The following is a 15,194-nucleotide window of genomic DNA, read 5'->3' as shown; positions in this document are numbered from 1 at the left end:
TCAAATATAAAATCTTCATTATTAGAGGAAAAAGAATAAAATACAAAAGTTGGAGTCACTCATTTCCTCAAACGATTAGGAAAAACAGCTCTGTTACATGAAAAAAGTGGGTAGAACTGAATAGAAATTATCTCTCTTGCTCTGTTTTCTGAAATGAAACATTTCCTCCTCCAAATTACAACCTCGAAGAACCTTAAAATTTGTACACTAAAACTATTACATATTCTTTCAAATGTTATGTTTATGTTCCAGGAATTTTCTAGCCAGATACAATAATTAAAATTAGCAAAGCAATAATTTCCTAAAATATGTCATGGTATCTAAATATAGAAAATAAGAGAAACTGCCATATAAATATGATAGGTACTCACTTTCTATTGTTGGATCAAGAGAGACTAGCAACAGAAACTTTGATTACCAGTGTAAGACAAAATATCCTCACTCCTCTTAAAGTTGCAAGTAAAATGGAAAGCTCTATTTTTGCTTAATTAGACAAATGCTTATGTAAAGTGTTTTTTTCATACTATGTACTTAAATGCTATTAAAATAATGGTAACAAGCTATATGAGTCCTGTTCTTTTCTAATAGATACTCCTTAAATGATAACAGTGGATTAAATTTTTATTGTTTTTATAGCTGCCCTAAAGATAACGTTGTCTTTTCCTTTTTATAGTGTCTTGGAATTCTAAGGTGTTCTAAAAGTAATGTAAGAGGTAGTTACAGGAATAGATACCTAAACAATATTGCCACTACCCTAAATTAGGTTTACACTTATAAAAATATTCACTTCCATCGGCATTATGAAGCATCCATATTCAGCATTCAGATAGCAGCATTCAGATAGCAATTATTTCATGAATAATTAAAATGAAAGCATCTAACATTATACAAAAGAGGTACATTTTACCTGGATTAGATGAGGCAATGCTTTTAGTGTAAGGCAAAACCAAATTCCCAGCTTGCATGGAAGCAAATCATGCCACTGTGGTTTCAACAGTAATCTAAAGGGAAAACAAAAAGCAAAAATAAAGAAGCAAAGTGCAGAAAGAAAGTTGAGAGACAAAAATCTTTTCATAATGATCATGAATTCTCTTTTGAATGGCTATTTCAACAAAAAAATCAAGTTTTAAAAAGGAAATATTTATGGCAGTCATCACTTAATCTAATGTATTCTATCATGAAATATATTAGTACAACAAATGCAATTAAGCATAGTAAGTAAGAGAATCTAGGCTAAGATTTTGGGGAAGGGGACTCATAATTAAGTTATGAACATAAGCCCTCTTTCTAACCTGGACTTTTCATCAGTTTGGCAAAATGAATTCTCAGACCTTATGATTACTTCAGCTGTAAAAGACTAAACATCATCTGAGTGTTTCCAAGTGCTGACAAGCAGATATGAATACTGTAGCATAAACAAACCAATACATAAAAATTAATGTCATTTGCAGTTCACTGAAGCATTACTCACCGATGTCATCAGAACAGAAGACAGGCAAAATAGTCTCTGATCTCCATCTCACATTGATCCAGCTCCTGCCCTGCTGTGTGAACTATTTAAACCCTTTATTTCTTTCTATGAATCGATAGAAGAAATGGTGGTATCTCTTTGAGTGTGCTGCATATCACTGTCTCTACATATTGTCACTCCTGAGCTAAACACTAAAGTGACAGATTCTTCTAGTAATACTTTTGTTTCTAAAGTTCAGTATAAAAATTTCAAATGACAAGAACTTGGGGATTTAATTATTTAAGTATATATTAATAATTTACAAGGGGGAAAAACCTGTAGGACTTTTGCTTAAGATCAGAATTTGTTTCATAAACTATGGCACATTACCAGTCTTTTATAAACTGAATAGAGATGTAAATATTAGCATGTCTGAAATGGATATACAGATGAAGTATGATGTTAAAGACATGTTAAAACAATTTCAAATTATATTTTTATATGCTCCCACCTTTCATTTTTTTCTGAAGCACCAAGTTTTGACACATCCACAGTCTTGCCGCCTGTCTTTTTTTTCTTTTCTCTCTTTTTTCTACTAAGCAGTTCATCCTTAATGTGGAAAAAATTATGGTTACAGGTTATCATTAACATGTACTCTTCAAATGTTATCAAGAGTCTTCTGTGAAGGGTAAACATTATAGAAGAACATTTATGCAAATGTATGTAAGGTCCAACATGATTAAGTAAAATCATCAATCTTTAACAATAACTGTTGCCATGGTATCCAGTCCTTAAACACACATGAAGTTCAGCACTGTCAGTCATGTGTATCTCCATAGCAATCAAAGTTTTCTAAGAAGAGAAAGCATTCAACTTACTTTTTCTCATTCATCCAACTTTAATAATGTCACTTCAAAAAGAATGAGTAAACAGATGCTAATTCATGAATACTGATAAATATGGTTATCTTTAGCATATAAATAAAAGTCCATAGCAGAATAAACTCGGTAGTAGTATATAACACTAAGAAATGTAATAATTTTTCAACCAACTGATCTCCAAAATTATAAAATTATTCTCAAGTTTTACTTAGTTAAAAGTTTTTAAAGGAATCATTCTTTACATAGGGCTGGTGACAAAAAATTTTCTGAAATCATCTGATATAAAAAATATATATGTCTAGAAGGTGACAATTAAGAAAACATGGCTCTACCTTCTAATTTTCAGCTAGATATTTGAGCCTTCACAAAATTTTGTAACAAATTCAAATACATTTTTTAAAAGAAGCATATTTTCTTCTTATGGTATGAGTTCTTGACTTAGAAACATAGATATTAATGAGTACAAAAATATTAGAATAAGGATATATACAGAAAAGCTGAATTTTCATCAGTTGAAAGATAAATGTCTGAAATTCCATGTAAAATTAAGGAGGCTAGGTCATTTGATTTATTACCAATACTTACCAATTGTTTTTCCAGGTAGATTGACCATACCACAGCATAATGACCCACTGTGAGAATAATGAACAAAAGTAATGCCAGCTCAGCATTGCTCATTTTTCTCACTCGCCTGTAGTAGTATACAGGCTGTCGCCAATCTGGAAGTCCATTGATCAGAATATCATCATACCTACAGCAGCAAATATAACAGTTTTTCATGGGAGTTTAAAATAAACAAAAAACTATTTGTACCCATACTTAAAAAGAGGAAAGAGAAAAGAATTTCTCCAAATAGATTACATTTATATAGATCATCAGCATTACAGTGGCCTATAAATCAAAATGCTGTATCCAATCACAGACAACCTTGAAAAAGGCACAGGGAGATATACTGTGGATACCGGACCTTGTGTTTTTACAACCACCACAGGGCGTGACTCCGGGAATGACATGGAGACTGAAGGAGCCGGGGTCCACCTCTCCATCACAGGCTGCAGCGGGGCCCCCAGCACAGAAGTGAGCAACAAAAGGAAGGATCTCCATGGGAGAAAATCAAGATAAGGGCTCTATCTGCTACCATGACTTACATATTAATTGAATTATATTCAAGATAAATTTTCCAGTCAGTGCTTTTATACCCATCTCTGTACAAGTGTTCAAGGGTGAAATATTAATTTTTTTATCAAAGCTTCTTAATGATGTAAAAAGCCTATACAATGAGCACCTTTTAACTTTATGTTGCTAACACTCCTTTAGAGAATAAAAAATCCCCCAAACAGGAGATGTGGAAACAACCAATTTCTCAATAAAACTGTTTATTTGTAAACATTTAAAGCAGCAATTTCCTCACTTTTGGCTTTGCTGTAAGGATAGAACATAACAAACAAAAGCTTCCTTAGTAATGCATTTTAAGCCAGCTTTCTTTAGAATAAAATTTCAACTGAACTTTAAAACTTATTCATCAAACAGTTATTGAGGCAAATATTTTTAAGGTTAAAAATCAGGAGAAACATTTATGATTGTAAAACTCAAAATGATCACAAACACTGTATGTTCAAAACACACAACCTGTTAATTTTAGTTGAACACAACTCATTAAATATTCTAATCACACTATTTCCAGAATTAAATCTTCACTGAAAGGCCTAATTTGGTGCAACACATTGACCAAAATATTTTAATTAAAAATATTCTGAGTTAGTCGCAGGCCTAATTACAGGAATAGAAATAGGGCCTATATTGTCAGGCAGGTCAGCAGAACTCAGTAGTAGGTTTTTCTCAAGTAAATTGACCGATCTAGGAATAATAGCGCAGCTGCTAAACTGCCAGTCTTGACATGTAAATCAATTTAAATGCAACAACTGCAGTAGCTACTTTGATAGTTATTAAATTGATACCTTGGAGATATGCTTAAAAAAATAAAGCAGAGAATTTATTAGAGGCAACTTCTTTTTCAGTGGAAAAATACTGGTTATAAATTCAAAATATATTTTATTAGGATATCTAAAAAACCTGACTTTTAGGATCAACTTAGATTATTAATAATAATGGCAGATCAGAATAACCAATGTTCAAAGCAAAGGACATTAGTGGTACTAAATTCTTAAAGGCAAGCAAATTGTATAGTATACAGGAATCTGCAAATTAAAATACAGATGTGTAGTAGCTGCACCAGACAAGATTTGATGTTAAATATTCTTTTTCAATATTTATATAGCAATTCTTTAAGACTAATATCAGGATATAATAACATGATTCCATCAAAAGCTATCATTCTTGTCCTCAAAAATTTATGTTTAAATCCATCTCTTCAAAAACGGACTCATTTTAAATTAGAAACAGATTGGAAAAAAGGTTTCAAGTGGTATAATACAAAATTACAACATTTGAATGAAGCCCTGAATTTATTCTAAATCTACACTCTACTTCACATTTGTTAAGGGGGAATATAAAAATAATTATTTTCAGCTAATCTCTCCCATGAAATAACTTCAAGTAAAAGTGTGGCTATTAATAAAGAACATTAAAGAAAGTGGCAACAATTCCCTAAGCACATTACTACGTATTAATTTTGTTTTAGATCTAAACTGTATTGGAAGAAAAACCAGCCAGACCCATCGCTGTGACTCTCATATCAAATATTTTATCGCTATCATTGCTGAAATGCTATGTATCTGTTAATAGCTACTATTTTCTACCCCACTTATAAACTGTATTTAGTGCACAGCTAAATACAAGATAGCAAAGCCTCATGCACTGAACACATTAAACAAAACTAGATATTTACTAGGCTATGTCTGCCACTCTAAACAGCAGTCTCCAAGGATTAAGCTTGGAATCAATGCTCTATTGATTTTACTATCAATGAACATTATGGCTCACACGACTGGCCATTTTAAGGGAAGATAGCTTCTATTATAGTTCATTTTTAGAATATATACTGTTAAAAGATAAATCAGGGCTTTCCTGAAACACTGAAAAAATGGGTATCTCTTAAAATACACACATACTATATTCATAATTTATTTAAGAAAAAATGTGTTGACAAGACATATTATACATTTTCTGTATTTAACATATATCACTGTTAAAATAATTATGTTTATACAAACTGCTGTTAACAATTTATTAAAACCAGATTAAGAATGTACACATGTATGAATGTATTGTAAGAAAATACAGAAGTAAAATTTCTCTGATGAAAACATCACTATTGTAAAAAATCATATGGAACTATAAAGATATTATCTTAGAAATTAAAGCATTAATTGATCAATTCTACACATCAAACATATGGGCTAATACACATTTATTTCATTTGATTATATTAAAATGTATTATGATGAATATAATAATGGTTACATAATCATTAGTGAGTTCCATTCTATAGCCTGCAATTCATCAAATATAATTAGTCTAATATAAACATTAGAAAGCAAATCTAAAAATGTTTAAATTACCAGAAGAAAAAAATTATGTAAATTAAAAATATGATTAGCATATTATTAGCATGCTTTGAAATATAAAATAGTAACTATAAAATTAAAATAGGAAATATGTATATTTGAAATGAATATTGAAATAATTTAGCATTTGCCTAAATTTTGAATCTCCCACTATGAAATGTTTGAATTTTTACCTGAGAGTAAAAATTAATTGTACAAAGATCATAAACAGGGAACAAGTTTAAATTAATTGATCTTATTCTCCTTTATAATATATATATATATATATGCCAAGAATTATAAAACACAGCACTTTATATATTGTATATAATAGGTGTCATAATATCTCCTAATTAGGGAAGGTATTAAGATTTCTCATTCTCAGGTTAATGTTTATTTTATTCAAACACACCTGTAATCAAATTTGTAATAAGGAGGTAATGGATTTGTAAAGGTCTAGCAAATTAAAGCTGAGATTAAACTATACTTTTCATTGGATTTATACATAAAACATGACTTTAGTAAATTAAAAAAATACACTCTACTTTTACAAATACAGTACCATAAAATAGACCCCCCCCCAAAAAAAATTTAAGTTGCCCAAGCAGGTTAGCAAAAAAATACTGGTTAAAACTTTATAACAGATTTTTAAACAAAAGTAAATATCCTAATATTACTAAAGTACAATCTAGCATATACAGGCAGTGATTAGTATTCACTCAATACTTTATTCCAGTTAACACTCAAGGCACTTGTATAGAAAATTTATGTTGGAACATAGCTGAGCTGCTATTTCCTAAAATAAGCAAGTTACCTAAGGTGTTTAGAAAAGGCTTCTGTGTTAATCTTCCTTACACTAACCAGGAAAACTTGTTATTTTCATGCTATAGTCTATGCCTTTGAAAGGAAAAAAAGGCTTAAAAGTTTATTCACAGTTGCACTCTCAGGAATTTACCCAAGGGAAATGAAAAACATCTGTTCACACAGAGACTTGTGTGTGAATATTCACAGCAGCATTGTTTATCATAGCTCCAAAGTGGACAGGACCTCAAGGTCTACCAGTTGGTGAACAGAGAAACAAAAATGGTGTGTGGAATACTATTCAGCAATAAAAAATAATGACCTACTGGTATAAGCTACAATACGACTATAACTCAAAAACATTATGATAATAGAAAGAAGCAAGATGCAAAAGACTACATATTAGATACTTTCCTTAACATGAATTGTCCAGAAAAGACACAATTATAGATACATAAAGGAGATCAGGGACTGCCTGGGGCTAAAAGCACAGTGAAAAGTGCCTACAAATGGACTTGAGGGAATGTTTGAGGTGACAGAATTGTTCTAAAACTGGACTGTGATGGTTTGCTTAACTCTGAATTTACTAAAAATCATGGAGTTATACATTTAAAATAGGTTAACTTTTATGGTATGCAAATTATACCTAAATAAGGCTGCTTTATAAATAGAATAAAATTTGTCTATTTCTTAAAAAATTAAAAAAGAAAAAGGTTACTCAGTTGGTTATTTATTTCACTGCTATTCCCTTTTCTACCCAAAATTTTAAAATGCACCTGATTTCAGTGAAAATACAATTATTTGCCAGGGAAATAAATAAACATTTCTATGACAATTTTCCAAATTGCAAATTCCTGGAAGGTTACACATTTAAAAGCATTTATTTGATGCAAATGTATAATAAATAATTGTGATACAAAAGAGCATGTTTTAATACCGGTATAAAACAATCTTCTTTCAGAAGATAAAACCATGCTTTTATTTTTTTTTCTAAAGGAATTATAAACATTAGGTAATTGTCTGTAGAGGTGCATTTCTCCTATATGTTTAAATACTCATAGGTCACCTGGCCTCAGGCACAAGCTTTAGAGGAGTGATTCTCAGCTTGATTAGTTAAGACTTTTGCCTCAAGGAAAAGCAGTTACCAAAGAGTTACTTGTGCCTCAAGGGGTATAAATACCACAGCTGTATGTGTTACTGTCAGATCCATTTTTTCCTACTAACATTCTACAATAAATGCAAAAAGAACTAATCCTAAAAAGAAAATGTTAGATGAGTCTATGTTAATGAAGAAACAATTTATACATGAGAAGTGATTTGTTCTGAAAAGATATAAATAATTTCGGTAATTGAAAGAAATTGTTACAAAGTTTACCGACTTTTAAAATATCAACAAACAAAAGGACAAAATCTGATGCCAAAGATGTAGGGACACTAAATAAAGCTATCTATACAGACACATTCCTGATGTGTGAAACAAAACTAGGGGCTCAGTGAGAGAAACCAACTAGAAAATATGCACAGAATGACCAACACTTCTTTCAACACACTTCTAGGACTCTTTCAACATTATGGATTATCTCAAACAAGAGGAATGTCTGCTATGGTATCTGGACCAATGCCAACCCTTGTTATAAAGCAAAGAACACTTCAAGAGAATATCCTGAGTCCTTGCTTTGCAGTGTGACAAAGTGAGGTATTTAAATTAAAGAGCTAAGATGAGAACCAAGAGTGGTAGCTAACATGTAGGCTGCAGAATAATTCCAGACAATACATTTGAAGAAAGATTCAGAGTGTCATACTGCACAATTTTTGGGGTAGTCTTTAAGATAACTAGCTTCCAAAGAGAGATACAGATATTTAGGCTGGCTTTAGCCTAAAATCTCAAATACCAGTTTTCTCTTTAAGGTACCCTTTTATTGTAGAGCAATATTTTCAAACGGCAGATTGTAGCTCACTAGGGTCTCATGAAATCCATTTAGTAGACTACAACAAGCATTGTTTTTAAAATGAAAAAAGACTAGTCTAGACTAGCCTAGAATAGAAAATATCTTATTATGTGTGAAACACACACAGTAAGAAGTGTTTTGTGAAGTTTGTTTCAGTTGCATGTTTTTCTGTGTGTCCTAAGGCCTAATGCAAAATTTCTTATTATGGGTCTGATTTTAAAAGCTCTAAAACCCGTTGCAATTGTGCCTACATTTCACACATTCTGAAGAGTAGAGGAAAGGGGTCTGTCTGTATTAAGTCACTAGCATATAAAGCCCTGAATAAATATATCACCACTCTTCTGAAAGGGCCCCAGAGAAGTCTCGAAGTGAGCGGGCTGCCTCCTCTCTGACGTTCAACCCTAAACACAGAATCCCTGGAGCAGAGTGAGGGAACGGATGGAGCAAAAGAAATAGGGGAAAAAAGCAATTATTTTCCTTCTATTCCTATCTTCTGCAGACTTATACTAATCTGTTCTCTTACTCACGAATTGGGTTTATTATTTTGAGAGTGAGAAATCACCAAGAAATGGTAATAACTTGAATATCACTAATTGCCTAATTGCAAAACATTCAAGAAATAGAGCCGGGGTGGGGGTGGGGGAAAGCCCCCCAAGCCCAGATAGGAGCAATTACTGAAATATAAAAAATGAATAGGCATTTGTTTGAAGTCAAGTAGTGTTTGAATTTCCCAGGGCATAGGTGCTCATGTTAAAAATCTTATCTAATGAAGCCATGATCCTGAAGTCTTGTAAGTACTGAATCAACCTAGAGAATATTTTCAAAAGAAATTAACTTTGCTCTAAACATATATTTTAAGAACAATGCATTTCTTGAAAAGAATGAAAATATTAACTTATAATAAATAAAATGTTTAGAGAGACAATTCCTTACAAACTAAGACATCAGAGTACAACATCTTAATTCAAAAGCAGATGAACACTCACCTCTGCCTTCGTTCATCATCCTTTAAAACTTCATAAATGGCCACCAACTAAAAGAGAAGTATTACTTTAACATAAAAATACTCTCAACTATAAGAAATCACGTAGGAAGATGAACACACTACAATGCACATGCAAAAATCCCAGTTGCTTGTATGTACAATGAATAGATAAAATCTTAGTTATAAGTAATATTTTATGGTTTTGGTAGCACCTTAAGAGTTAAAAAGTGCTTGATACCAAAATAAATCTTTGGGAAAGATAAAGGTAATAATCCTCTTAACATGTACTTTTCAAAAGCATAAATTATAATTAGACAAGAAAATTATAACAATTATGACCTTCGAAGAATTCTAATATAAAAAAATATAAAAGTGTTGGCAAAAACATATTTTGTAAACAACTGATTAAACATATACATTATATTTCTAAACTACAATCTCATTTCAAACAGAAATATTCTACATATAGGTTACTATTTCTATCATCAACATTTATTTATAAATTATCACAAAAGTATACATAATAACAGTATATTTCACTTACTTGTCTAAACTGAGTTTCTGCATTTTCCTCTTTATTCTTGTCTGGATGCAAAGTTAGTGAAAGCTTACGATATGCTTTCCTAATGTCTGCAGAAGAAGCATCCTGGAGGTGGGGGTGGGGAGGGCAAAAACACAAAGCAAACTTTGTCAGAAAAAGAAATTCCCAGAACCTTGTTAAGATCTGAGAAGACAGCCAACCAAGTGCAGGACCCCAGGCAATGTAATTTGAGCAATCAGTCTAACAACCAGGCTATGCAACTAGCCTGACCCACATGACTGAACAATTATTCAATCTAATTTGGCTCTCCTCTTAACTTTTCATTACCATACATTCATTTAAAGAAGACAGTATTTGGCAAAACTTTTCAAACACTTGCCTTCCTAAAATTAACCAATAAATCTTTTTCAGTAATTAAGAGATCAAAAAGAAACAAATTAAAAATTAATACATCCGTGTGCCTTCAAAGAAGGTCTTTATTTATTTGAGAATCTTAAAGCCAATGTCTGAATCCCAGGCTTACCATATGTGGTTCCTTCATTGTTATTTATATTGAATTTACCATGGAGCAACAACCTATGGAATCTTAATTTCACATGTCAAAAAGTATGCCTATTTGAAGGCAGTTAAATTTGCATTTATCCAAAATAATTATAATTAGAAATAGCTATGTCTATTGTCCTTAACATTTTTTTTAGTACTTTATAAAGGGGCATATTTTCAGTGATGTCCAGTCCCCACAATCTGGTTTGCAGAAATAAATCTGCCCACTATTTATGTATTACTAACATAGTTTAAGTATATTTCAAAAGATCACGATAGCTGAGTAAGAGTATTCCGGATTAAGTGGAGGTTAAAATTGCATTTTATGTAATCCTGTGTGTACATGTAAACTTAAAAAACATCATTTTACATGGCCCATATAAAATACATGACGATAACAAAGAATACACTGTTAAGTTGGGTATAAAACTTGATCTCCACTAAGGTTAAAAGTTATTCCAATGACTAACATATTCATAGTAGTGCACAATGGTAATAAAGCTGCTTACTAAATTTTAACTTGTTTTATAGCTAAATATTTGTTCAATTAATTCCTAAAACTGCTTTTTACTAAAAAGTTCAAATGACTGAAAAACCAAAACTTAACTGAAGTCTCTGTACCTGGTACTAAATAGCTGTTAAAGAAATAGAATTGGGAGAGAGGCAAAGTGAGACTATAATTAGCCTGTCAAGCTCTCTTTTATAAACCATTACTTTCACTACCAATTTTCTGGGGCTTACTGCTCGAGGCTATCACTTTACTTTAAAGTTTCAACTTAGGTGTGAATATTTTTCTGACTTGTGGAGGGCTGAGGAGCTATAAAATTAGCAGAGTAAGTTTTGCAGGTAATGTGGTTATAATTTTCATTCTCATTTGCTCAATGGAATTGATGTGTTCCTTATACTTAACCAAAAGGAATGGTTACTTATTGAACCTCTATGATGAAAATTATGTTGAGCAAAGAGGTCAAGTGTCAAATGAACACTCATTCTCTGAATTGGGACTTTAATTTTAGAGTTTATTAAATTGGGACTATATAATACACAAATTTCAAAAGTAAATTTCTTTCTTTTTTCTTTTTTTTCTTTGTCTTTTTGGGGCTGCACCTGTGGCATACAGAGGTTCCGAGGCTAGGGGTCGAATTGGAGCTGTAGCTGCCAGCCTACACCACAGCCACAGCAACCCCAGATCCGAGCCGAGTCTGTGACCTACACCACAGCTCACAGCAATGCCGGATCCTTAACCCTCTGAGTGAGGCCAGGGATCAAACACGAAACCTCATGGTTCCTAGTCGGATTTGTTCCCACTGGGCCATGAAGGGAACTCCTCAAAAGTAAATTTCTTACAAAATAAAGGCTCATGTATTTGCTTATGTTACAAAATTAATACATGCTCATTATGGAACATGTATGACTTATTTACAAATAAAAATGACTAACAGTGACCTGAGACATTTCTCTCCTTCCAGTCTTGCCAAGCTGATCCCAAGCCTCTATTTTTCTGCCACAGTATACACCCTAAATGCAAATGTGGCTAGATAGCTCTCCTATTTCAAATCCTTCCTAGTAACTCCCAAGTATCTTCATCATCTGTCTTTTCCAGTATTTTTAGCTTCACATCCCACCGTCTTGGCCCATACTCCTCGTCCCCCAAATCATCACACAATAGGATGCTAAAACCTCATGTTTTTGGGTTTTTTTGGTACCCAACTGTGGATACAGACAGTTCTCTCCTGACTTAGGAATTGGCCTCTCAGCCACACAGAAATATTGCCTATTTTTCCTCTTGAAAAGTACCTAGTAGGTTTATTTCACCAATAAGCTTCATCCTAAATGGGGATTCAGAGATTTCTCTATCTAAAAGACATGCTCTAGGCAACCTGCACCTCAAGCTAGCTTATGTATGTTAATTTCTTAATGAATCTTAACTTATTTTATCCTCATGACAAAGCTCTTAATATAGTGGTTAGAAGGCCTATTTTACTGATTAGGTAAGTGAGGCAGGGTTAAGCAATTTGCTCAAGTTCACACTGCTAGTAAACAGAGGAAGAGAATTCAAGACCCAGAAAATACTACATCAGAAACATAGCTCTTTATCTTGATTTTTTTCAATTCACTTAATAGATTTGGGCTGAATCACCACACAGGGGCTATAGCTTTTGGGATGGCGGTGAGAATGACTGTTACAATCTTACTGATCTGATAAACTATATGGAAAACATCCATATAACCACAATGTGAATGCAGTCAACTGCAGTTCTAAAGGTACAGATTCTGATATATAGGGCTTTTTTTTTTTTAATGTTGGCTTTTGTAGAACATTTTACATCATATTTCTGCCCGAGACTTGAATGTAGAACATACTCAGTGAATTAGACCTTTTATCTCTCTGGCTTGCAGAGAAAAAATTTTAATAGGACTATGGGTGAACTGTTGATATTAACACTGCTAATATCAGGAGATCTACAGGATTCAATCGCCAGAATTCTTTCCCTTCTAAATTGGTTCTTCGGTAAGGTGAACATGAATTATCTTAACACTTGCATGACCTCTGTAAAGAAGAGACATATAGTCATTCTTAAAAGAAAAAAAGAGAAACTATGAAAGTAATATATGTTTGTCAAAACTGAAACAGTGTGATGAGACATCAATGAAAGTGGCAGAGTAGGGAACTCCAAGGGCCAGACCCTGAAGAGAAACAGCAAATAACCTGGCAAAAATTGTCAGAATCAACCTTATCCAAACTCTGCAAACGGTCAAAGGACTCCAGCAATCAGTCAAGCACTTAGTGAAGAAAAAGGTAGCCAATTCTAGTAGGGTATTGAAGATGCCAATCTGAGTTATTGGGGTGATTCCTAGTGCTACAGTAAGCAAAGTAGCCTTTTGTTCTCAAAGAATTGTGGTTGCTTGTCCTGGCCTGTCTGGGTTTCTGGACAGATCGTGTAAAGGGCTTACCTTTATTTTACCAAACTCATATCTCTCCCAGGGTAGAGAGGCAACCGTTTAGGACATTTGTCAAAAAGTATTTAAAGGCAAATTTATTAGCTGGTGCCAAATGAGGCAAGGAATGGCAGTTGGGGTATACAACAGACACATCAAAAACTTGGGAGGATGGAGTTCACGTTATAGTGTAGCAGAAACGAATCTGACTAGGAACCATGAGGTTGCAGGTTCCATTCCTGGCCTCGCTCAGTGGGTTATGGATCCGGCGTTGCCGTGAGCTGTGGTGTAGGTTGCAGATGCAGCTTGGATCTGGTGTTGCTGTAGCTCTAGCATAGGCTGGCAGCAACAGCTCTGATTAGACCCCTAGCCTGGGAACCTCCATATGCATAGGTGTGCCTCTAAAAAGACAAAAAAAAAAAAAAAAAAAAAAAAAAAAAAAAAAACCTTGGGAGGAAAGACTGGGAAGTGAGATGCTTTAGGAAATATGGGATTTGAAAAGCTCCCACATACTCCTTGGAAATCAGAACACCAACATGGGTATGCTCAGGGTGAAGTACCTGCTCAAAAAGACCTCAGAAGACCCTAAATTCTCACTTCTGGATGAAGTTTAGGATGTAAACAAACAGGAAGTAAAGTCTAAGGAAGAGCTGGAAACTGCCTAGCTGAGTGTTGAAAGCATGTCTCAAAATATACAAAGAATCACTGCCAAAGATTTTTTGACATTTTTTTTTCTTCTGGTTACAAATCTTTAAGAAAATCTGTGCTGGAGTTCCCATCATGATGCAGCAGAAACGAAGCTGACTAGGAACCATGAGGTTACAGATTCAATCCCTGGCCACATTCTGTGGGTTAAGGATCTGGTGCTGCTGTGAGCTGTGGTGTAGGTGGCAGATGTGGCTTGGATACTGTGTTGCTACGGCTGTGGTGTAGGCTGGCAGCTATAGCTCTGACTGGACCCCTATCCTGGGAACCTCCATATGCCATGGGTGTGACCCTAAAAACCAAAAAAGAAAAGAAAATCTGTGCTGAATTATTAGCTGACCCCTAAGCTAATCAGAGATGTCAGTGGCCACACATGGCAAAGAATGTACACTTTACAAAATTAGTTCAGAAAAATCACTAGACAAACAGACAACACTGGAGTTCCCATCATGAAGTTTCGGGTTCAATCCCTGGCCTCACTCAGTGGGTTAAGGATCTGGCGTTACCATGAGCTGTGGTGTACGTCTCAGATGCAGCTTGGATCTGGCATTGCTGTGGCTCTGGAGTAGGCTGTTGGCTACAGTTCTGATTTGACCCCTAGCATGGGAACCTCCATATGCTGCAGGTGTGGCTCTAAAAAGTAAAAAAACAAAACAAAACAAAAACCAGACAACATCAACTACAAGCATCAAAAAACAAAAAAATAAACCAAGGTGAGGTGAAAAAAATATATAATTACATTATATATTTGAAATGTCCAGTATTCATCAAAAGTTAGGAAGAATGCAAAGAAACAAGAAAATACAGCCCATACACACAGAACAAAGGAATTAACAGAAATTGTCCCTGAGGAAGACTGGTCATTGAATTACTAGGGAAAGACTTTAGATCAA

The 15,194-nt window shown here is 33.6% G+C and overlaps 1 protein-coding gene across 1 annotated transcript in view; it reads right to left on the bottom strand.

Annotated features, from left to right (window-relative positions):
* DNAJC1 (DnaJ heat shock protein family (Hsp40) member C1) overlaps positions 1-15,194 on the bottom strand; it is a 197,935-nt gene that overhangs the window by 120,880 nt on the left and 61,861 nt on the right. Inside the window, exons 2-6 of the mRNA XM_005668160.2 lie at positions 10,117-10,218; positions 9,574-9,620; positions 2,917-3,082; positions 1,962-2,059; positions 908-1,001 (exon numbers count right to left, since the gene is read on the bottom strand). Coding sequence (XP_005668217.2) covers positions 908-1,001; positions 1,962-2,059; positions 2,917-3,082; positions 9,574-9,620; positions 10,117-10,218 — 507 coding nt within the window. The remainder of the gene's footprint in view (positions 1-907; positions 1,002-1,961; positions 2,060-2,916; positions 3,083-9,573; positions 9,621-10,116; positions 10,219-15,194) is intronic.

The sequence above is a fragment of the Sus scrofa genome, chromosome 10 (assembly GCF_000003025.6).
Source record: "Sus scrofa isolate TJ Tabasco breed Duroc chromosome 10, Sscrofa11.1, whole genome shotgun sequence".
In the NCBI taxonomy this organism is placed as follows: Eukaryota; Metazoa; Chordata; class Mammalia; order Artiodactyla; family Suidae; genus Sus; species Sus scrofa.
This window is presented reverse-complemented; position numbering and strand designations above follow the sequence as displayed.